Source organism: Fibroporia radiculosa (genome assembly GCF_000313525.1).
Source record: "Fibroporia radiculosa TFFH 294 genomic supercontigs, scaffold2057, whole genome shotgun sequence".
Lineage (NCBI taxonomy): Eukaryota > Fungi > Basidiomycota > Agaricomycetes > Polyporales > Fibroporiaceae > Fibroporia > Fibroporia radiculosa.
Window position 1 is genome coordinate 55,551 of NW_012133331.1, and position 22,454 is coordinate 78,004.

The 22,454-nt window shown below is 50.1% G+C and overlaps 8 protein-coding genes across 8 annotated transcripts; 2 read left to right on the top strand and 6 right to left on the bottom strand.

Moving 5' to 3' along the window:
- Positions 1-523: 523 nt before the first annotated feature.
- Positions 524-2,182, top strand: FIBRA_03530 (uncharacterized protein; the record flags this gene model as incomplete). The annotated part of the gene is made up of 4 exons (XM_012325369.1): positions 524-687; positions 746-1,314; positions 1,367-1,521; positions 1,577-2,182. The coding sequence occupies 4 exons, from the start codon at positions 524-526 to the stop codon at positions 2,180-2,182; spliced, it is 1,494 nt and encodes a 497-aa protein (XP_012180759.1).
- A 438-nt stretch (positions 2,183-2,620) lies between these two features.
- FIBRA_03531 (uncharacterized protein) lies at positions 2,621-3,127 on the bottom strand (the record flags this gene model as incomplete). The annotated part of the gene is made up of 3 exons (XM_012325370.1): positions 2,621-2,746; positions 2,804-2,830; positions 2,894-3,127. 3 exons carry the CDS (start codon positions 3,125-3,127, stop codon positions 2,621-2,623), a joined length of 387 nt encoding a protein of 128 aa, XP_012180760.1.
- A 1,928-nt stretch (positions 3,128-5,055) lies between these two features.
- Positions 5,056-8,328, bottom strand: FIBRA_03532 (uncharacterized protein; the record flags this gene model as incomplete). Its single annotated transcript, XM_012325371.1, has 11 exons — positions 5,056-5,311; positions 5,363-5,420; positions 5,470-5,548; positions 5,598-5,863; positions 5,922-6,006; positions 6,051-6,254; positions 6,322-6,540; positions 6,597-6,790; positions 6,848-7,384; positions 7,431-7,799; positions 7,854-8,328. The coding sequence occupies 11 exons, from the start codon at positions 8,326-8,328 to the stop codon at positions 5,056-5,058; spliced, it is 2,742 nt and encodes a 913-aa protein (XP_012180761.1).
- Positions 8,329-10,668: 2,340 nt separating this feature from the next.
- FIBRA_03533 (uncharacterized protein) lies at positions 10,669-10,993 on the top strand (the record flags this gene model as incomplete). The annotated part of the gene is made up of 2 exons (XM_012325372.1): positions 10,669-10,908; positions 10,958-10,993. 2 exons carry the CDS (start codon positions 10,669-10,671, stop codon positions 10,991-10,993), a joined length of 276 nt encoding a protein of 91 aa, XP_012180762.1.
- Positions 10,994-11,289: 296 nt separating this feature from the next.
- FIBRA_03534 (uncharacterized protein) lies at positions 11,290-11,953 on the bottom strand (the record flags this gene model as incomplete). Its single annotated transcript, XM_012325373.1, has 4 exons — positions 11,290-11,526; positions 11,586-11,683; positions 11,739-11,840; positions 11,887-11,953. 4 exons carry the CDS (start codon positions 11,951-11,953, stop codon positions 11,290-11,292), a joined length of 504 nt encoding a protein of 167 aa, XP_012180763.1.
- Positions 11,954-14,313: 2,360 nt separating this feature from the next.
- FIBRA_03535 (uncharacterized protein) lies at positions 14,314-14,964 on the bottom strand (the record flags this gene model as incomplete). The annotated part of the gene is made up of 1 exon (XM_012325374.1): positions 14,314-14,964. The coding sequence occupies one exon, from the start codon at positions 14,962-14,964 to the stop codon at positions 14,314-14,316; it is 651 nt and encodes a 216-aa protein (XP_012180764.1).
- Positions 14,965-15,476: 512 nt separating this feature from the next.
- On the bottom strand, positions 15,477-17,178 carry FIBRA_03536 (uncharacterized protein; the record flags this gene model as incomplete). The annotated part of the gene is made up of 9 exons (XM_012325375.1): positions 15,477-15,538; positions 15,599-15,911; positions 15,969-16,135; positions 16,202-16,285; positions 16,341-16,397; positions 16,451-16,720; positions 16,780-16,845; positions 16,906-16,925; positions 16,982-17,178. 9 exons carry the CDS (start codon positions 17,176-17,178, stop codon positions 15,477-15,479), a joined length of 1,236 nt encoding a protein of 411 aa, XP_012180765.1.
- A 1,561-nt stretch (positions 17,179-18,739) lies between these two features.
- On the bottom strand, positions 18,740-20,779 carry FIBRA_03537 (uncharacterized protein; the record flags this gene model as incomplete). The annotated part of the gene is made up of 2 exons (XM_012325376.1): positions 18,740-20,301; positions 20,467-20,779. 2 exons carry the CDS (start codon positions 20,777-20,779, stop codon positions 18,740-18,742), a joined length of 1,875 nt encoding a protein of 624 aa, XP_012180766.1.
- Between the last annotated feature and the right edge of the window lie 1,675 nt (positions 20,780-22,454).

Here is a 22,454-nt window from a genome sequence, read left to right on the forward strand (position 1 = left end):
CACCAATCCTGACCTGACATTACACGTTCGATCTGGCGGGCCTCGTCGATGTAAAGTGTATTCGGATTGTCTGTATGTAATCGTGCCTTCCCTTTTTCGTTTGCTGTTTCTATGTACGAATTGCTTGTGTACTACGTTCTCCTCATTTGACGCCGTCGCTTTCATAGTATCGTGTGTTCTCAAGATCTACCCCATACCATCTGGTCGCTGTTTCTGTTTTCGAATTGTCTACGTATTTATATTCCCCCAATCGGGTGGTCCTACGTGTATTTTACCAGGCTGTCCTCGGAACCATGTAATTTGTTGTGGTTTTTTCTGTAACCTCGTCGCATCGCGTCGAGTATGGTGTGACCGCACGCGTCTGAGTGACTATAAGACGGTCTTGGCTCTAGCATAATTCGAGCGTGTCTAACTCTGAATATCCTCTCACTCATTCACATCCATAATCCTTCCTCGCCATTACTTTCTAGTCTCGTGTCACTAGAAGGTGCCCCATTGTAATTGCACACCTTGCCATATTACAATGCCTCCACGATTAGCCGTGGTTCACAACAACCGTCCTGACGTTGAGCGCGTTATGCCCGCGTATCAACGTGGATTAGTTGATAACTGCTTTGAGGAAGGTCAATATGAGGCCGGCATCATGGTTTTGGATCAGCTTCGGTCTGCACGATACAGACCTTGGGGGTGCGCATAGCGTTTGTCTAGGCGGAAATCTATCTCAACTATTCACCTGTGGCTACAGACCGCACGTCCGTCAACTTGTATACATAGCCCTGTATCCCCCACAGTCTCATTCTGAAGCTCGCGGATTGGGCAACGTCCGCTTTGAACCCGGCTCTTTGGGCAACCTACTTTCCGAGCAGCGGTTATATCCCTCCCCGTCGGACACTCAGGCCGCGCTGAACCTCCTCACTGCGTTTTCTGTGACTAACACGCCAGCTGCTATCTTTTGTGCTCTGCCGCATTATCCGGCACCATCAGGGGATACCGCTACCTGTACTACTGTCGACATGGGCGAAGAAGACGAGGACTCAGAAATTTCCCGGCAGTCTCTCCGCATTAGGAACGCAAAGGATTGTTGGACTATCCTGAAAGAAACGTTTGTGCAACGCATTGTTGAAAAGCCTCCTTCCCCTAAGCGCAAGGGTAGATCTCGAAAGCGTGCGGCACGCGAGGATACAGCGTCACCGGCACAAGAGGACAACGCAGACCATAGTCTCAATCCTATTAGTCAATACGCATGGCCAATTCTCGACTGGATCATCGATTTGTTGGAGAGAGATGAGGTTGCAATTGAGCGGAGCGGGCAACGTATGTATTCTGCGAACCACCCTTATCATTACTCACCCAAGCCATACACTAGCGCGCCATTCGCCCTTGTTATTGACCCAGATCCCCCCGCCCCGTACAACCACAGGAGGCCGCTGGGATGTGGAAGTCATCCTAGAGATCATTATGTGTGCTTTCCAACAAACGGACGCAAAGCGGAGATCATTGGGCATACGCCTGCTCGCATTGGTCTGTTTTCTGTCTTCTGATTCTTGGCAGCTCCCGCTCATGCATCATGCTGTAGTTGATAAACCTTACCTCGACGACCCTGGTCGACTTGCCAATGATCCTGAATGCAGTTAGCAACCATATCTCTTCTCTTCCGTCCGATGGCATCGCGGCACTTCTCGCAGCACTTCCACCTTCCAGGGCTGTCTTGCAATTCAAGTTAGCTCTGTACAAGAGTCTTATCACAGCTCACGTAGGCAACCTTGATTCTACAGGAACCGATAGTAGATCCCAAGGAAGACTACAGCCTCGTCCAGTCCGCCGTGGACAATCTAGTCTCTATAACCAAGATTCTTCGATTCCGAAGCCTGCGACAGAACTGAATTCAGTATCAATCACGCGGAAATACGCAGTTATGTCTCCATCTGAAGCCCTCTCTCTCATCAAGGACTCGGGTTCGCCAGGACTCCCAAGGCCTGAACTGGCTTCCCAAATCAAGGTGGAGCTGGCACTTACGTACTGGATGCTTCGAAGGCAGATTGCGCAGGAGGACCCGAACGTGGAATGGGACGAGCGCGTTCAGACGGAAGCGCTATACAGTTGCGCATCAATCGCTGCGAAGACGGACGGTGACCTAACGGCGCGGGACTTGGACCAGCTGGGTAACATGTTATCGACTTGATGCCGCAGCCGCATCTGTTCGGTGTTCGGTGTTCGGTAGTAACGTGGCCACGCACTCGGGGGCGACTGCGCGCGGCGATTTTTGATGGATGTGCTGTCCAACGTTCTGGATTCCCAACACCAGTGGGACGGGGGATGTCTAGCTGCTTCTCCCTATCAATGCGTCACAGCCTCAAATCATTCTCACACGCGTCAAAAGATGGTTGATATGCAAGCTGCTGCATGTCAGTCGCCATGTGCCGACCTACCTCAATCTGTTTTCAGCAGGGTGAACGGAGCACAGAGCCCGCGTACGTATGATGTATGACGACTGCGTTTCACCGCTATTGGAAACAGCCCCTTTGACTCATTACCAGGTTACATTCCGAAAGCCGGAGTTGATAGTTGCATACACTGAATCGTAGCTAATGTACAGATATCTTATGATTAAACCGCAGTGTCAACCCATGAGAATTTGCTTCGTGCCTGCCGAGGCTGCGTCGGAGAATCCGCTCTTCTGGTATATATTGAGCGGTATGTAGCCAATGAAATGCTCGCTACCAAAGCCTCCCACATAGTATACAGTCTAATTGGTCGGTCAGCTCACGCGATAGTGCCTTGATCTGGCTACCTGTGCACTCACGTGTGGGTCAAATCTTGCCCAGTACGCCTAATAAATCGACGTTGGTCAGAGTATATCACGAGGGGAACAAGCCAGGTAGTGCCGACTGACAACGTGAGGCTCTCGGGGTCCAGGAACCCAGCGGCGAGCATCGGGGTGTTTAGCGACGTAGCATGATCGCATGACATCTACATCCGGGACGGTCTCAAGGTTCTCAAATATGGTGACATTACCCAGCAGCGCAACTCGGGCTCGACTGGCATCCGGGTGCTCACTTGTGACTGAAATCGAGGCCGAATGGCCAGGTGAAGCCAATATGTTTTGGTTATGGCGAGAAATTGGCATGAAGAGCAAAGTGAGGGAACCATTCTCGTGGCAGCTGGGAGAGGGGTGGCGCTGCAATGGGTTTCAAGATGCGCACGTAGTGAACTGGAGCGCACCTAGCATAGTATTCTTGCAAGGAGAACGGTTCACCTATGATAAGGATCCTGATTCCAGCGCAAGCGCATTCTGAGAAAACGATGAAGTTACCTGCCAGTGTTGTGTGGTTTGAGGGGTAGACAGTGGCCATAGTGCCTAGACTCGAGGGCGACTGATCAACAAGTTGCCTGGCCAAGACCGCTGCAATCGCAGACAGTGATCAATTAGTGCGTCTCCGAAAGTTAGCGCAGCAGCCACCTGCGTCCTCTACTGTTTCGTGGCCAAGACCGCCGATCCCAGCAAGTCCAAGTCCTAAACAAAGGCTCAAGATCCGCATGTTTCAAGAGCGCAGCGTTACAGCGCGGTTAGTGTTGTTGGGGAGTCACTCTTTAAGAAGGATGGGGAGTTGTAGGAAAACGCTGTGTCTTTGAAAGTTGAGAGAGCTGCAAGTAACGACTAGAGCCAGTATCGATCTCAGCACGGATGCCGTACTGCGTCAAGCTCCGAGTCCAGGCTTCGCTGTTGTTGAGAGAGCCAGTCGCAACACAGGCTTCCAAATTAGGCAGGTGTAAACGCTCACCACATCGCATCTTTCTGAGATTCAAGTCGAGCTGATACCACGGGAATCTTCGCTTCCCCCTTCACGGCCTGTTCATCTTACATACGACAGTCAAACTTTCTACCCCAGACAGTTCTCTCGCGACGACATCCGCTCCAGTTGTCTCACTGGCAATAACAACGATCGCCATACTCTTACATGGTGTCTTGAGAAGATTCAGGTTCGCTAGTATTGAGTCGGAAAAATCACTCCTTCCATCTTCCATCTTGATCTACCCATCGCATCGATGGGAGCGCGGTTGTTCCGACGTTGAGGATGACTTGACCCCGTACGATCATGGAATATACGTACACACTTCAGACATATTCGCGTTAAAATAGATCACGTCGCTACTTGTCAATCTCTGAGCAAGGAAGACTTGTCAGGGCCTCCCGCATAACTACCGGCAGCAATATCGCTCCCTTACAGAAGGTATTCCGCGAACACCAGCATGTAATAAATGGAGGAAGATAGGTCAAATTCAACATCTGTGAGGCCTTTCACAATACAGCTAGTCTACTCTCGTCGGCTCCAGCGCAGAAGAAACGCCATCTGGAGAAGCGAGGTTATGATATCCCAATTACGGATAGATGGTATGGATCACAGGCATCCATTGCAGCGTTTACGCAACCGCATCAACAAAAGGAGGGAATTGGGTACCAAAGCCCAGCACAGAACCTGTGCACAACACATATGTATCGTACAAAACTTAGATGCGGTTGATCTGATGACGTTCACGAGAAAGAATCCCACGTACCATAAGAAATACGGACAAGGGGAATATGCAGGTCGAACAAACGCCACCTTCCATTGTTTCATAAGCACAATGAATATCTCCAAGATTGGACTCATTGTGATCGTATCATTGAGAAAATACTTGTGAGAAAACGTAGCGGCACTACGTGAAAAATTTATATGATGTTTATCAGCAACTATGAGAGCAGGGCGGCTTTCAGAACTTATGGCCCTAAGCAAGACTTCCTGCACCATACCAATTCAATTACCAAGCCAAGCGGAGCGCCAGGCTTCTCGGATTCCGTGAGAGGCTGTGTCATCACCCCTGCACCCAAGTCTTACCAGAAGTACCATTAGCCACCACTTCGGGCTACCGATGTCACATTTCTTTCTCATGATGGATAAAAGCGGTGATTATCTTCCAACGTGCATTTTCAACATCGGACGTAACCACTTGTGCGCCTGAAGCTGCTTTCATGCATGATAGTTGGAATTATGTCCACATTGTGGCCGCCCTGACTCATTCTTCGCTTTCGTTCTCCGATACTTCGCCCTGAGATATTTCCACTTCAACAAGCTCACCATCATCTGCGCCTCGCTGATCCTTACCAGCACTCTGCTGGGTGCGCCACATATTTGCCAGGAAGTCTGGCGTACTTGCATCATCTATCTTCTTGTCCTCTCTGACCTTCATGAAGCGGGGGAATCGGAGACTTAGTCCCCGTGTCTGGGATACAAGACCTAGCGCCGCAATTGAAACAGGGCTCACGGTGACGCTGTAAGATCATCGGTATCAAGTAGATATAATTTAGAGTAAAAAAACCCACTCAGCGCCGCGAATTTCCCAGACCTCCTGCGGCTTGAAGTAAACTTCGGGTTTCAGTCCTAGACATGCCCATTTAGCTCGAGATTTGTTCGACCAAAGAGAGTTTACCTCCAGTCTCGCACACCGGGTCCCAGAGCGGTTGGGGGGAACAAGTATCCGAGTCCTCGGGATAACGTTCCTTCAGGCTCTGGGAGACGCGATAAGGGCAACTGTCAATCTATGCATGAATGTCTTACCTTGTAAAAAGAGTCTGAAAACCCTGCGTGCTGCCCACTTGAGTCGTACAAAGCACAGGAAAAGACAACCCGCTTGCCTGACATGCATTTACACATTGCCACAAGCTTCCCATCCACTGGGTCCCATACGGCCAGCAGGATTGGACTCCACCATTGAGCTTTTCGGCCGTTGCCATGCCACGCTCCGATGGGCACAAGGTCGAGGCTGTCTCCAAGACCAATAACATAGTCCTTTTTGAGCTTGAGCCATGCGGAGGTCCGTCTGTCTGCGTACAATATGCCCATCCATGGCAATACGCACCGATAGATCAAGCAACTGCGTACCTGGCTCGTAAGTGGCTGGCAAGGGTTTATGCCTGGATTTCCCCTTCTGGTCTACATCCTCCAATACATCTCCACTATCAAGGAGCTATTCCACCGTATGACGACGATGAGCAGATGATTTATCGATACCACATCACTTGCCTTGATCATCAGACCCTCGCACTGACTACTCAGCGCTGTCCTCCAGAAATCTTCAATGGCTTCTCTACCACCTTCACTCTCACAACTCCGAACATGGTCTAGTCGTGCGACTTCCTTCCGTTTTGATGTGTAAGGTGGGAAGTGGGACCGCAGCAGAGCTCGGCGTTCCCTGAATGGTTTCTCCAATAGCACCTGAAACAAGACCCGCGTACGATTGAGTCTTCAACGGTATGATCCTGTCAGTCGAAGAATTACCCACCTGCCCGTCAAGATACATGAGGTCGAAAACAAATACACAAACAGTTATCTTGATGTCCTCCGATCTAACATCCTTGCGCGCCCTATTTGAAAGTTCTTGGAAGGACTTGATACTCCCGTCAGCGGGATCTATGGCTACAATCTCGGCATCAATAATGAAAGAAGTCGTTCGAGGCGAAATCGCAAAAATGTCGGTGACAAGCGATACGATATCTGGATACTGAAGATAGATGCAGGAGTAAAATACATTTGCATGGAAAATGTCACAAAACAAACCTTGTCTGTCATATCTTCGAGGTGACGAGAAAATACCTTAACGGCAGGTTGTTGACTGTTATCTCGCGATGCATGGATCTGCGCTCGTTGGCCGTCGTATTTGAATTCTGCAGAAAATGATAGCAGGCCCAGTCTATCATATATCTCGTCTAAAGAACGGGTGGGTGATCCTAGGGTAGGTAATAACGGGATCCCTGTGAAACATTCATCAGTACTAATATAATCATATGAATATACAATGCTTCGCGTACCGACAGTGAGTGGCGAGCTTTCTGCGAGGTGATCCAATCCACCCTCAAGTAGTGCCTTGGTTATATCATCATAATTTGGGTGCTGAACGTAAACCCTCTTCAGGAGAGCTTCAGCGTTGGTGAATATGGTATTGAGTGCATCCCTAGCTGGATCCAACACTTTCTTGCTCGGCTGCTGTGAGACGGGTTGAATCTGTGCTAAATGTTTTGGGCTAACAAAAAACCGGGAATCAGATGGAATGGGCACTGTGATTGTCCCCGGCGGTGTCAATACCATAGCACGGGATAGTGCTGTAAGCAGAGAGGTTCTAACGGCGCCGACGCGCAAATTTTGGCTCAGTGTACGGACAAGGAATCGTATTTCTTCCCCCTTGGCCGCAACAAGCAATTTCTCTACTATTTTCTGCTTCTGGTTGGCCGCACCTTGTCCACGAGCCAGTGCAATTTGAAGTAAAGCATCGTAAACATCTGGCACGTGCAAGGGAGGGTGGGGTATTAGTGTGCGCACATTTGATTTGGCTTCATATGCAACGTCTCCTGAAATCAATGAGTCATCGGAATCGGATACAAACAACGCATTTACCCGGATCACCCGTGGAGTTGTACAGGCGACGGAGGGCAGTAGAAGTCAGTCCGGATACATGTTGTACCGCCTTGGAGATGATAGATGGGCCTAGTCCCAACTCAATTGGCGAATATGGGGGAGAGAGAGAATTTGAAAGTAAATACAGTGCCGGAAGGAGGGAAGGTGGGTGTTGCCCTGTGATAGTTCGCAGTGCATTTGTCAAGATATTAATGATTGTAATGCGAGAACGGGTCCCTGAGAGTGAAGATAATGTGTGCGCAAGGAATGAATAAGGGATCGGGCTGCCAGTGGTCGAAAGATCAGAGACCACATAAAACACTGGGTCTACTGAGACACTTTGGTAAATGGGGTTGTCATAGGTGGTCCCTGCGCTGTTACGCAGCAGTGGCTATTGAATTGCGGCTGTGCTCACAGCAAGACTAGGCGGATTCGAAGAACGCGATGCGGATCCAGCCGGTCTCGAAGGACCAGCCTTTGGAGTTTGAATGAACTCATCCAAAAGGTCCACATCTATCACCTCTACAGGTTCCTTCGTGGTGGCGCGAGACCGAGAGGACGATCGCAGTTTTGCGGCTGTTTCCAGTTTTCTCAGCCCCTCCAGGTCAAGACCGTCACCTTTAGCGACGGCCCAAGCTAATGACTCGTCGCAGCCCATGTATCCGCCAGTAAGAGGGCCATCTTGCACTGATTCTTCACGTCCGCTAATAGCGAAGCCCGAACCTGATGATTGTGGTGAAAGCTTGTTCTCGTTTTTTCTTGCTCCGCCGGTGGCCGTCCGCCCGCGACTCGTGGGTGATTGTCCACCGAAATACCTATCGAGACTGTGCTGGTCCGCAGCTACCTTCACCTTCTTTGAAGGTGATGTCGCCACTGTAACTAGAGTGCGTTTGGGCATAGTGTTCCACAGTGTTTCTGTCAGTTCGAAGATCATCAACCAGTTTCAAAATAACGAAACAATCGTCCCGAGGGCAAGCCGCAATTAGACCCGTCTTATCATGAATATTAGGGACCACCGATGCACCGAGAGAAGAGGAAGCTCGGTTCAAAGTTGGAAGCCGAGCTTGAGGCCGAGGGCCAACCGGGTCGGAGAAAATAGCCATATATGTACATTACCTATTCTTAAATATGCTATGCAAATTATGTTCATTCACGCAAATTTGGGCGGTAAGTTAGATGTTACCTCATTCATCCAGGCATTGGCTCGGGCGTTGGGACCGGCAACCAGCTTGCGGGCCAAGTGGACCGCGTCAACAATTAATTACGGCATCTTCCTGGATCGACAGAATTTTGTTCCAAGGACGAAATAAGTGCATGCTCTTCGTCGAAAAGATAACGGCATAGTCCGGAAAGTTGTAGGTAATGCAGAGGAGCTAACTTGACTCAGACCGGTCGTTGGGGCGGCCGAACAGCTGGGCGTTATATGTAACAATCCGATAAGAGACTGGCATTTACACGCAATATGATCTTAGTTGGGTCTACGACGACGGCGCCAGTCTGTCTAACCGTCGTTGCTACGATCAACGTGGGATTGGGCGCAATTCCGTGCAGACATCGAGCGTCGGTAGTCGCACTAAGCGGACCCTACGTGCATTTTCTTGGCTTCAATCAATCAGCTTGGCTAATATTGAATACGAACTACTACATACCAGTACATACCCTGTCAGGACAGTCTCAAAAGTGGTCTTGATCCGGGGCTTGTCGTTGGCTTGTTGCCGCATTTCAATTGATCCCATACTTGTCCTAGATTGTCAGGCCTTCGTAGCGCACGACGACAACTGAGGCTTGAGGGTCCACGGTGTAAGCGAATATACCTTTATTAAGATACGAACGGGATTGTCTCAAACGGCGCTGGACCGATCGTCAGGCCAAAGGGCCAAACGCCACGCCGGCCAAAGGCCCCGTGGCTGCGGCACAACGAGGCAGGTCCACCTTGGTGCCGTAGTTTTGACGCCAACCATGCACTTGAGCATGTCACGCTGATGATGTCAAAGCTTCAGGTTTCAAGTGGCTGCAACAGGGTTTGAATTCAACGCCTTAACCAATTCTGTACGTCTGGCTCTGCTATCTTGGTCAGCCGAACCAGCGCGGAGATGAACGAGTCCTTGCATGGCAACACAGCTTACTCGGATCCCCGCAACCTCCATCCCGGCAGCTGCCTAACTGCAGAGGGGCCCGACACTCGGTTGTAATATTAGGTCAGGTTTCGATAACGTGGTATGGGCTCGTTCTCTGCAGCACTAGATCTTCTTAGAGTGACCACGGCAAGCCTCGATCGAAAAAGCTTACAGCTAACACATAGACATCAATGTTCAGCGGACCTGGATCCCAAGCTCGCTGGGCGCCCGCCACGCCGGATCATTATTGTTGGTATGCACGTTCCTGATTTTTCGTCCGGTGGCAGAGGTATGATCGGACCTGTCGGTGACCGTTTTAGCTAGCCTGAGGATGTTTGGCCTGAAAGCTCGATACCCGCTGCTTCTGCACCTCCCCATATGACAAGATAAAGGAGTTGCATGAAATGCCTAGCTCCTTTAAGCCCACGCTGACTGGGCGGCCCATCAATCCAGTCACAATTTCGTGACAGATCAAGCACTCGCGACCATACTTGATTTGTTCCCGTTGTTTAGCATTGGAGCGGCTGGTGGATTTCTTAGCATCCGTCATAGTTGCTAGCCCAGTGGCAGTGAGATTGTGCCTGAAGTAGCGCGCTCTTCATTGTCTAGCGCAAGTCGCATATATATGAGGGTGAGTCCCCCACATCATCCCACCAACGTTCCCCTAACCGGCTGCAATTATGGCAGACAGGCGCACTCACCAGTATCTGCCCGCCTCGAATTCGTATACTTCTTCGCACTGGAACGATGGTGGTCAGTATCCAGCTGCTTATGCCGCCCCCCCTAGTCACTATCCGTCTCCCTCATATCCATCGCACTCTTCGATGAGGTCGACCGGCGGTATAAATCAAGGAGTCTCTTCTTATAGCCCAACCGTGGGCCATTCTTACGCAATAGCAGATCAGGCTGCGTATCCATCGCCGGACCAGCCTATGCAATATGCGTATCCATCCCGAACCGATCGCACTTCGACAGCGCCAATGCAGCAGTCCGCGTATAATACCAGTCACGGGCAGGGGATATCTGCCAGTATGCACCATCATTCACACTCACACTCTCGCACCCTTTCGGCGTCTCACCCATATACGACTTCGTCGTCTCCGCCTCAGCACGGATCAGCTATGGCAGCTCTCCCTGCCGCTCAGTATCCAACGCCGTCTGGATACGGTCAGCAAGGGAACGGTTTGCAATATCCGGCGTCCCCTCAGCGACCATTCTCTTGCGACATGTGCGCGTTGTCGTTTAACCGACAACATGACCTGAAGAGGCACAGGGACACGCACACAGGCGACAAACCCTTTGTTTGCAACGGTGGATGTGGCAAGACATTTACGAGGAAAGACGCGTTGAAGCGGCACCAAGTAAGCCACACAGCTGTTGAGTTCCTGTATTACTCACGAATCTTGCTAGCTTGTCAAACGTTGCGGACTCGAGGATGAAGCTTAGTATTGCACACTACATCACCATCGACTTGTAAGTCATCAAAGTGTCATTTGTTGAGCTTTGCACTCACCACAAAGCAGATATTATGTTTAATAATCTCTTATTTTCCACCGTCAGGACGGGCAATTTGTGTATCACTGGCCATTCTACCATGGACTAATATGTGAATTGTACAACCTTGTAATGTAGTATCCGGATAGCCTTTAGAAGACTAGCTTAATCGATTATTTATCTGTGGTAAAGCGCAGAGTCAAACTTGCCTGGCTTTTATCAACGTTAACATGATGTCAAACAACACCCTATGGTTCGACAATCTGTCTCTCAAGGATCCATGCGTCTTGGGGAACGATCTTTTTATAGTAGCCCTGGTGAATCCCCACTTCCTTGAATGCATGACGTTCGTAGAATGCCTTCCCGGCAGGATTCGACACTTGCACATGCAGTGATATTGAGCCAATCTTGGGTTTCAAATGAGAAGCCGCGGACGCAATGACCTGTTCTAGGCTCTGTGAGCCCAATCCTCTTGAGCGGTATGGCTTATGCCGTCTTGGCGCATTAGCATCGATGCATATAAGAGGCGGAAGGGCCTGCTCACAGCAAGTATCCCCATTGTCATGATATACAGTCTCGTCTTCCCATTCTCCGTCTCTACCCTGCAACATATGGTACCAACAGGAATGTCATTGTAGTATACTGATCGCATATACGGATTAAAACACGAGCAAAAGACTACAAGAAACACACGCACTCAGTTTACAGAAATCCTCCGCCTCTGGGAGCAGGATGTCTTGATAAAACTTTTCGCTATATTTGATGGGAAAGAGAACCGAGTTGAGTTTGCGCACAGTCCCTGGGAGTTGTTAGCAATGCGAAAGCAGGGTGTAGGGGTACCATACCCAAGTTGTTCGGGGTGAGGGACGAGAGTGAGACACGCAGCGGCGAACGCTGAATGGGTGAAGACATGGATACCGTGAGAACTCGAGCTGCACCACTTTCCAGGCTTCACCCAATCTCAGGCCAATCGCTTCGCTTCCGAGTCCGTCCTGCTTCTGCCCTTCGAATCCCCGAAGCTGCTCTCAACGCCGTTATGCCCGTCTGTGTCGTCTGCAGCATCGCACTTGACTCCAACACAATCAACAGCTGATGCATTGCGGTTGCAGCTTGGAGTGCGTGGCGCTAACCCTCGATGAATTCAATGAACTCTCACATATCAGACCTCGGATGCCATCGTCCATGGCTTGTGAATACCCACCAAGCGTATAATTGAGATTGAATATTAACGTGGGCAGATCGCTGGTGCAACCTTTGTGTTCAGCCCAAGTTTTGATCTAAAGGACGCATTAGACTGTCCCTTGATTCCCCCACGATCCTGACCGCAAGTAAGTTCTCTGTTAAATTTTCATCCTGGCCTTCGCTGCGCTCCCGTTCTTACGTATGTTGAGAACCCCCAGTCACGATTTCACCATCAAGGGCTAGCATCTTAGCTGGCTCGGAAGTACAGTGCCAACTTCTGAATGATTGGGACGCAACTACCTAGATTTGCCCCTTCCTTTCCTCCGCCGAGGAACATCGCTCTGATCATCTTCGACGGTCCCTGAAACACTTCCTGAGCGTTTCTAATCTATGTCAAGTCGAACCGCTCAGCCTAGCATCTTTGAATAACTTCTCTCGGCATCTCTGCATGCTTAGCATGAGTGCGAACATATCACTGGTACTGTCATCACAATAATGAATACTGCGCAGCAGGCGAGTACGCATTTCATATAGGCTCTCCATTTTCATTATTCAGTGCACCGGTCTTCGATTCGACCATTTTACTTCCCGTCCGATACACGGCATCCTCTGGCATTAATACGTATAGCCGATTCCTCCCCTCGGATCTCATTGATGCAGTTCAACTATCCCTTAGATACTCCGAATCTGCCATCATGGCGCTGTCTTGGACAATATAAAACCGCCGTTAGCTAGTGTGGTCATATCAGCCTTGTGGTAACTTTACTAATGGGCTTGATGTGCTAGGCGCAAAATATCGCAACTTCCCGACCTCAGTTTCTGAGCATGTTGTTCCGGGACTCTGGTGGCGCCCTGTATTCTTCAAACTCTGACTTCTCCCTGCGCAGTCTCGTAAACCACTGACTAGTCCGCCTGTCCTAGTTGCCGCTTGTCCATCGGCTGGTGTGTCGCAGATGTACCTCGTTATGTTTGTATGCTGGCGTTAGACATCTTCGTCCGGAAACCTCCTAGACTGATTCCGCATGTCTCGCAGAAGTCATCGCTCGCCCTCCGACGCTGTCTGGGTTGCTTAACAAACACGCCATCCTTCTTCTCAACGATTCCGCTCTTGCTGTCGATCTGGCAGGACCTGTGTCCCGATGTCACCAGCGGCGGTGCTCCAGCCAAAAATCGGTCTAGTCTCTCCTGCCAAGACTGCTTTATCCCTAAAGCGCCTTCATTTATGCACAGCTTTGTCTGGTTGACCAAGGCTACAATCTGTAAACATCTTTTTTTCGGGAACATGTTCGGTATAGTTCGTGTAGGCTGTCGTTGCCACTCTACATCCCGATTCTTCTCGTCTCCCGCTTTTCGGCTCTGGGTCAGCGTTAAGGCCTGATCGTCTTTTCGCTGTGGGCCTGCTTTCGATGTGGCCAAAGGTTGGCTCTACCACCTGTCCTAACAGACGGCGGAGTCTCAAACGTCCATTTGGCTGTCTTCGGGACCGCAAATAACATGTTACCGAGCGGTGGTTTTAATGTCAGTGTCGTGGAAATTAACCATCCGGTGCGTCTGGGCGATTTTTCACCTTGACTTGAACTGGGCCTGATCGACTACTTTCACTCCGGATTGTAGCGAAGTTGCCCTGCCCAGGACAATGAGAGCATCAATGAAGAACGTTTCTATGAACAGTTACGTTGCTGACTGTCGCTGCGAAGCGAGCCGATGTCATGATTTACGGCCAACGGCTTCAGTCCGCTTTAGTTGACAGAAGGTTGTCCCAGCTCATCAGTAAGCAAGTCACCGCACACACGTCAGGCTAGTCATTTGTGCCGAATTCATTCCCTCCATGCCAATCAGCTACACAAAATGATGTCTGATAACATTATGCAAAGTGCAGAGGCATCCTCGAGACGAGTACATCAATGTATATAAAATTACAGCACTTGAGTGCAGTAGTGCAGTGGTGTGTAGATGCTGCGAAATCGAATGTCCCAACGCTACAAGAGACTCGTACAAATACAGGCAAGCACGCCCCGGGCGTCACTAAACTCCATATCAGACAACCTGCAGTATGATTCATAGCGTACGCAAGCATACCTGTAGATTATTTAAATTACTTTGGGAATAGAATATCCCTGGCCTCTCTTCCGTGATCTACGTTTGCGGCTCGTGGCTGGCTGATCCAGGACGTCGAGATAGACGTCGTGGTAGCTTCTGAAGGTGCAATTCATCCGCTCGACATCGTCATATTCTGCAAGCGTAGCCCAAACACAGTGCCACTGGTTGTCCTCTTTGAACTTGAGTGCGATACCACGATGCGTCTGATCCCACTTGCTCCCCCGACCCCCCTTGTCAAACGCTTTATCCGCAAGAGTGACTCGCGCCGCGTTGGACACAGTGAGATGTACTTCCCGTAGGTCCTTTGTGTGGTTGAATATGGGCTCCAGACCGGAGTCCATCTCGATCGTTTTAGGCACGCCACGATGTCTGGGATCGTAGCCGTCGACTAATATCTGGAACGCGGTGTTGTCGGTGAAATAGAGGGTAACATTTGGGTGAGTAGGGGAGCGTCGAACACCTTTGAGTACTTTCCCGATGAGCTGAGTCGGGTCGACGCCGACACCACCTGCGTGGTGTATTTTTGTTGGTGTGGAAGGGAATGTTCCACGTGAAGGGCTGAAGGGCGGGGAGGAGCTAGATGTGGAAGAACTAGATGTGACTGAGCGAGTGTCGCTGAGACTGAGAGAACTAAGAGGCATGTCGCAGATTTTACACGGGAGAGGTATGGACAAGAATCTGGGATATCAATATGCACATTGAAGTTGGACGCAGAGCACCGGTCGAAGAGAACAGACATCAGCCACAGCTAGAGACCGTTGGGCCAGGAAGGCCTGTGCGCCCACAGAGGGATACAATGGCAAACACTCGTGAACGTGTGGCTTGGACGAGGCTCAGACCTTGCCATATTCGTTCATTACTTTATCATCACCTCGTTCTAATACACAATGCACTCTCTATCTTGAGTAGCTCAATGACCGAGTATTATTGATGCACGCACAAATCCGTGATTTGAGTCCAAGCTTGAGTGAATCAAGCCGTCGTCACGGTCAGTCAATCGGGTTGTCGTAGTCTCTTCATGTAGAGGCTTGAACTGAAGCATCTATCAAACATCCGGTCACACACAATGCATAATCCATGACCGTATAATTCGAAGACAGCAATCTAGAAAGTAGGAAGTTTTCAAATTCCCTGTAGACCCTTCTACGCCATATCAGGTGGCTGCAACACCAGCATTGCATAACAAAACACCACCTCCGGCCGATTCGGGCACGCCTGTGAAAGACATGTCTGTGAGCATCTCTGGTAGGCAGTCTGGACTTCTTGAGGTCTCACCATTGGATGCGAATCCCATCCTCTGACTTGTCAGATCCCATATACTATAGTAATGCTTGAGCATGCTCCCCCCAACAAGCCATAAACCCTCGAGCGAATTAATCATTGTCTGACACGTTAACGGATCGTTAGGGAACGGCCCCACGTTAAGCTCGCTACTGGGAATGGTCAGGTTGAAGGGCTGGCCGGTGATGGAGGTGAATGTAAGGTCAAGGACAGCGGGGAGCGAGTCGATTTTGTCGCATGCGATCCCATAAGCTCCTAGTTCCGGGGCATAGGGCTGAATATCGGGCGAGATCAGAGCATAGACTGCCTGCAATGATCGTCAACGACGCCGCCCGTCATAGTCAAGTATGTAGCCCGTATTTACCTCGGTCGTGTTAGGATCAAAGTACATGTTGCTCGTTCCGCTGTCAAAAATGATGGTACGCTCAGTCACCAAGAATGTGGTGGTCTTCCCATTCACAGAGATTTGAGAGGAGTTAAGCTGCCAATTTCCTTCAGAGTTGGGCGGCAAGTCAGACCAGGTAACTTCACCTAGTGTGGAGAAGAGTCGACTGTGAGCCAGATTCAATTGCCGACGGGTGTGAAAGAGATACTCACTGTGAATTTTCGATTCGTCGACGCCGCCAAGCGTAATCTCTGCATTTCCGATCGATTTGGGGGTAATGTACATCCCGAATATGGCTGAAATTTTGTTAAAAAGGCTCTCGATGTACACAGCATGATGGCTACTGCCTACCAGGAAGTCCCTGTTCGATCAATCCCTGGAACAGCCCCTGGGCTTTTGCTGACATCCCTAATGGACCCACGTTCAAGCGTGTTGCTTAACACTGGTGACTTCAGTCTCACCTAGAATACCACTATACGGATCACTGGCAAACGCAGCTGTTTGATTGACGATAGTATAGAACTGCACATTGGGCACAGATATACCCGCAACGCCGACAGTGTCTTGGCCCGCATGCCATGTCTGCATGAACTCAGTGTCATAAAGCAACGGGCCAACGCCGCCGCCTGTCGAGAATGCGCCTGTGACAGTCTGGTTGAGGCCGATATACGTTGAACTCGCCGACGCATTGAAGGTGACCTGGTTCGCGCAGGGCTCTCCACAGGTGGTGCCTGATAGGAGGATGTAACGTTAAACCTGGCATAGTCAAGATAGAAGCTAGAATACGTACTTTCAACCTCCAGAGTGTAACTGCCGGTATCAAATACCACTGGAAGAATCTGTGGAGGGGTTCCGACTGCCAAGATTCCCGCACACATAAATACTATGCGAGTGCCGAAATGGTCATGGTTCTCACCTGTAATGTTTCCGTACCATCTTAATTACAACACGTGAGACAGGCATCACTCTTGAATATAGCAAGAATTACTCACTGTAGGTCGGTGCCATTAAACTGGTCTATAAGTGGGACACTGAACGACGAAAGCCCTCTCTTTCGCAACCCAGCTACATGTCCTTTGGGCACTTTACGGGGCGTCAGTGTAACCTTTTGTGAGTTATGAGAAACGTCCGTCGCCACCCCAAACAGTCCCCAGAGAGCAAGAACGAGGAAACCAGCAGTGAATATCATGGAGAGGAAAGTTGGGCTCACGAAGGTTCTATGGCCTCAGTGAGGACCAGCCTCGTTTTATAACGATCCCAACCAGCATGTCATTGCTACACTATGGTTTAGCCCTGGTGCTTGTATCTGGGTGAGAACTAGGTGTTCTCGCAGTGCCCCTTGTGGTTTCATCCTGACGGCGTGTGATCGGTGCCACCATCTTTGCATACGAGGAAGCACCATAAGCATGCAGTGCATCGCCGTGGTGGCGCTCAACCCACTCCCACAATAACCCCGCGCAATATCTCACTCACCCACGATAACTTGAAATAAACCCATTGTCAGAAGGCATCGCGTACACGCATGCCACAGCAAAGGGAGACCTGAGCAAACTAGGAGGATAAACTCAGTCCATTACTGAACATGCCGTCGATGCGACCTACTTGACCTCTATAGCCACCATCAAAGATCTAACTATATGCCCCTTGTGGGACCGCACCTGTACATTGATTGTACATGGATTCCTACGCTGTAAATGCTAGTCTGACTAAAGTGAAACGACCTAGAATATGCTGTAAAAGATGCGAATCAAGCGCATCTGGTCGAATCGGGGTACTAATGCGAATTCCGGTAGGCCCACCGGATGCGACACCATTCGACGAGGCATCATATGGTTGACAGTGCACTACCGCAATTGCATCGTGGTAGGAGCGGTGCATTGTCCCGCGTCCAGCGGAGGCAACTTCCCTACACAACAAACGTACCGAGGCACTGCAACAACTAAAACAAGTGGTAAGCACATAGACGACTGACACTCTTGCAGTAAGCATGTATTGTCTATTGTCCCTCTGTGACGGAGTTATGGCATCTGCGGTGAGCAAACGACAGGAGAAAAATGTGTCGAACGATTCGCGACATTACCCTACCATATCAAGAAGTCCGCTGAAGCAAACCACACTCGATAAAGCAAGCCTAAGCATGAGGCAGGCATAAGCTAGCCATTCAGCTTGCCTTTATAATGAGATTGTACCATGTTGCGAATAGGGCCATGCCAATGAATGACTGCGTGTCAAGTCAGCGCTTCTCCGGCTCGTCGTTGAGATTTGGAATAAACCATTTAGGAGCACTACAGCATTTCATATCATAACCCGAGACAGTTCCAACATATGAAATGCAAGACCATTATGAGCGAGCTGAGACATTTCGCGCATGTACACATCTGAACGATGGGAGGTGCAACATAGGGTCACTGACGATGGACCAATCTGATGGATAACTCACAGACAAAACTTAAGTTCAACAGCATCAGGCAATGAAGCACGCACCAAAATCTTAAGGACTGTCCATCATGCCACTTCGCGTATTGCACATGTTTGATCACAAGAAATGTCCATATACAGGTATACAGAGTACAGCGACACCTCACGAGAGAGCTGCGCAAGACTGGAAAGAGAATGTGAGATATTTACATGCACCGTAGAGCAAAAAATGAAAAACGGAGGCCCGATCCAATTCTATGTAGGTGCCCCACTCTCCTCTCTTTCAAACTGACTAAGAGGACAGGAGGCAAAGAATAACGTTACAAAAGAGACTACGGGCCATTAAGTAGAGCATACGACAAGGGAGGAAGATGAAATGACGTCGCACCAGCCAACACTGGGTTGAAAGGTGCCAACCTGGGTCCAACAGAGGCGAAGTCATAGAATTGCGCGGTCTTCGGTTCCAAGCAATTTGTGTCGGTATCGACATTCACATCAGGCGTATCAACAGTATTCCATGTATCTTGCAAGGTAGCAGTCCCAGATGGCATTATAATCGGATAATCCAAGAGAGATATGGCCCGAATCGCCGCGTCGTCGACACCGTCTGATGAAGTTGACGACGTTGACATGGGAGAGTAGGAAAGGGCAGGTGTAGGCGGAATAATGTCGGAAGCTTCCTCACCGAGACATCCAGGTTCCATGGGTAACAGAGAACCTTCTGACAGAACCCCGGGCTCTTCCATTTCAGAGGACACTGTGTACGACTCAGAAAGAAGCGACACCGAACCAAGAGCTGCTCTTGAAGCACCACCACCGAAATTAGGCACCGTAGCGGCACGTCGAATGGGTTTAGTAGATGGAGTCTTCGTCGCTTGCATCATCCACGGCACAGAGACATCAATCGCATGCTGGGCCAGCTGGCCACAACGAGGAACTGACAGAGTACTTGTGCTTTCGCATGAGACAATATTCGGCGGTGCACCCATCCCTGGAAGCAAATGACCATCACTTCGACTCCGTACGACACTCCTCCCATCATGACTGCAATTGGTAGGAAGATTCTTCCCAACCCACAATCTCCACTCCAACGCGTCGCCTAGAGCACGTTCACAACGACCAATCTCGCGGGGAGGCAATCCAGCGAGCTTGGCCCAGGCGCGATTCGAGTAAGAACGATCTTGCATGAATTTTGATGCGAGGATGAGACAGGCGAGGAAAGTGCGACGGGGACATAGCAAAGGAGAAGGGAGCGGCGGTAAAGGAGGCAGAGGGGAACGTGATGCAAACTTCGGTGACGATTGCGCCCCAGGCACGAATGTCAGGGTACAGCTGTTAGGTTCATCGTCGGATATGCGAACAGTATTCAATATATCATCCTCAGTCTCGCATCTGGTGGCGATCGGGTAGTCCTCGGATAGTAACGCATCAGCGACTTCTTGTCCGCACAACTCGTTAACGAACGGATCGCCCGCGCCGTCAACCTCGATGCTCCCCGCCTTCTCTTGTCGAATGAGCTCCGGCACTTTGCTACGAACGGCTTCAAGGTAACACAAAGCCGTCTGAAGTACGCCAGTTGAAGTGCGTGAGCGCCGCAAAACTTCATGCACGAAACCTTTGATTGGGAGCAAATGTCGGTTCACACTCGTGCAACTGGTCACTTGTGAAGCAACCGTCTCACAAGAGCTAGCAATGAATGTCACTGGGGACGATTGAGTCGAAGGGGACGCCGGTGGAGATGGAAGTTGGAAATTTCGTCCAATGCAAAGGGATGAGCCACTGAAGCAAATTGACGCGGCATCGGCATTATTGGAGGGAGTGCATGACGGGAGACTGAAAGGGGGTGGTATATCGTCGGGATGCCAGATGTCGCACAACGAACGGACGGCCTGATCTGGAGAGATCACCAGCATTAGCATAATTAGAAGAATAAGGGGTAGATGCAGCACAAAAACTTGATCAGGTCGCACGATTCGCTTACTTCCATCCTCCAACGTTGCATGCGTTGCAATATCTACCCATCTCTATGGTACATCCAGAAATCGGGGAAATCACTAACCGACGAGGCCAGTAACATATCGGGCTCTCTGTGGATCACGCGACGTTTGAATTCGGGAAGGTTGAGGATACGGTAGTGTTTTGAGGCGTTCGGTATCGCATGCGGAACCGAGGTAAACAGTGGACGGTGAGGAGCTAACAGAGGAAGCTGGAGTATTGAGATAGGCGATCGGAGTACGAGACGGAGAGATATTGGATGGTAACGTGATTGTAGAAGCGTAGGGTTGCCAGCGGGCCCTAGCGCGCGTCGCGCTTGGGCCGCGATGAGATATGGAATGCGAGACTGCATGCATTTCGGCAGGAAGATAGGGCATAGTGGACTGAGTGGAGGTTCCAAATCAAAACAGACTGAGAGTATAAGACAATCAAATCAAAGCAGCATAAGTGGAGGAAGTTGACTGGTTGATAAAGATAGACAAAAACTGGAGAGCAGAAGAGAGCTTGAGACTGGAGAGATCAGTGAGGGACGGCTTGAAGAATCGGATTGCGACGAGAGAGCACATTGCGACGTTCGTGGGTTTCTAGCGGATGGCCGAAGTCAGTGACTTCGGACTATCCACTTATTTGTCGAGTTCCGCGCTTGGAAGAGCAGAAACTCGAGCAGAAAAAAACAGTGAACAGTAGAGACGACTGGTTTTCTTGAGCACTTTAGAGGAAATCCGGTGTAACTTTCTTGGACAAGGCGTTATAAGGGGCGGCGGAGGAGTCAGAGAAGAGTCAGCTGTAGGCTGATCACGCCAACCGGTTCATCAGCCACACGGTAAACAAAACAAAACAGAGTAGGAGTCACCATCGGCCGCCTAATTCAAGTCAACACAGCTTCCTCACAGGATGTGCCGCCGGTACCATGCTGGGCCGCCCAACGAATTGCTACCATCCTAAAAGCGCATTGAATATTGCAGGCTATGCAGACATCGGTTCAGCCATATCTCCCGGGCTATTTGTGCAGTCTGAGGCGTTGCTCACGCCGTCTTCTAGATACTATCCGACAAGCAGCTGACTCATGGGCCTGCGAAGAGCTGTCTACGGTCATGCGATTGCGCCCTGTTGATATTTCAAGCATAAAGCTGACAGCGTGGGGTTCCAGAGCGCGCTTTACAAGCATTCGCAAAGTCGAGATGGCTCGACCGTTTCCATTCTGTGGCCGTAGCACTAGGCTGCGCTCACCATTTCATACCGCACGAGCCAGTGTTTGCTGCAGCCGCACTCATTTGTGTTCTATAGACGGGATGCCGCAGGACTGCACGGGGTGACGATTAATCCATGTTCCATCCGGGGCGGAATATTCGCATCTTCCTGCGGTCCCTTCCCTGGCGCTACTGGTTCGCGCCCATTTTCTGTGTCACTGATCTGCATCATAAGTGGTATCGGCGCTGGCGATAATTAGCTATCTCGCCATTCAGCACCATATCAATCTGCGGGCTTACCCTCACGACAGACTTGTAGGTCCCAGTACAATCAACCACGTCGACCTACTCCAAGGGTTTAAACTACGCATGCTTATGCTATTCAGGATGCGACCAGGCGGACTATGTGTCAGTGATTGGATGGGTCTTACCTTCATACGGTCGCTCCGTGAGCGATCCGCTCATCCACTTAACCACTTCACGCTGCTCCATCATTATCCTTGAGTCAAACAAGAGGCTGTGAATTCATCCCTTCCATGACATGACCGAGTTAGCGACATGGACGCCTACCGATTCAGGTTTTCACATTCCAATTGTCGCATAAGTATCATTGTGTCATATATCAGTAACCAACCTACCCTGATGGCATATCCACCGATGTTCTCTTGAGTACACGATTGGATGATGCATACCCTGGTTTTTTTGCTAAACAAATATTGTCTTAGGTGGGATTATAATTGTACCTTGATGTCCGTACCCCAATACAGTGATGTGGAGCAAGGTCTCGTCATCAGGTCTTCTCATCTCGTCCTGGTGAGTTGATTTCTCAAGTAGGTGTTTCCAGATATGAGCTATTGCGTAC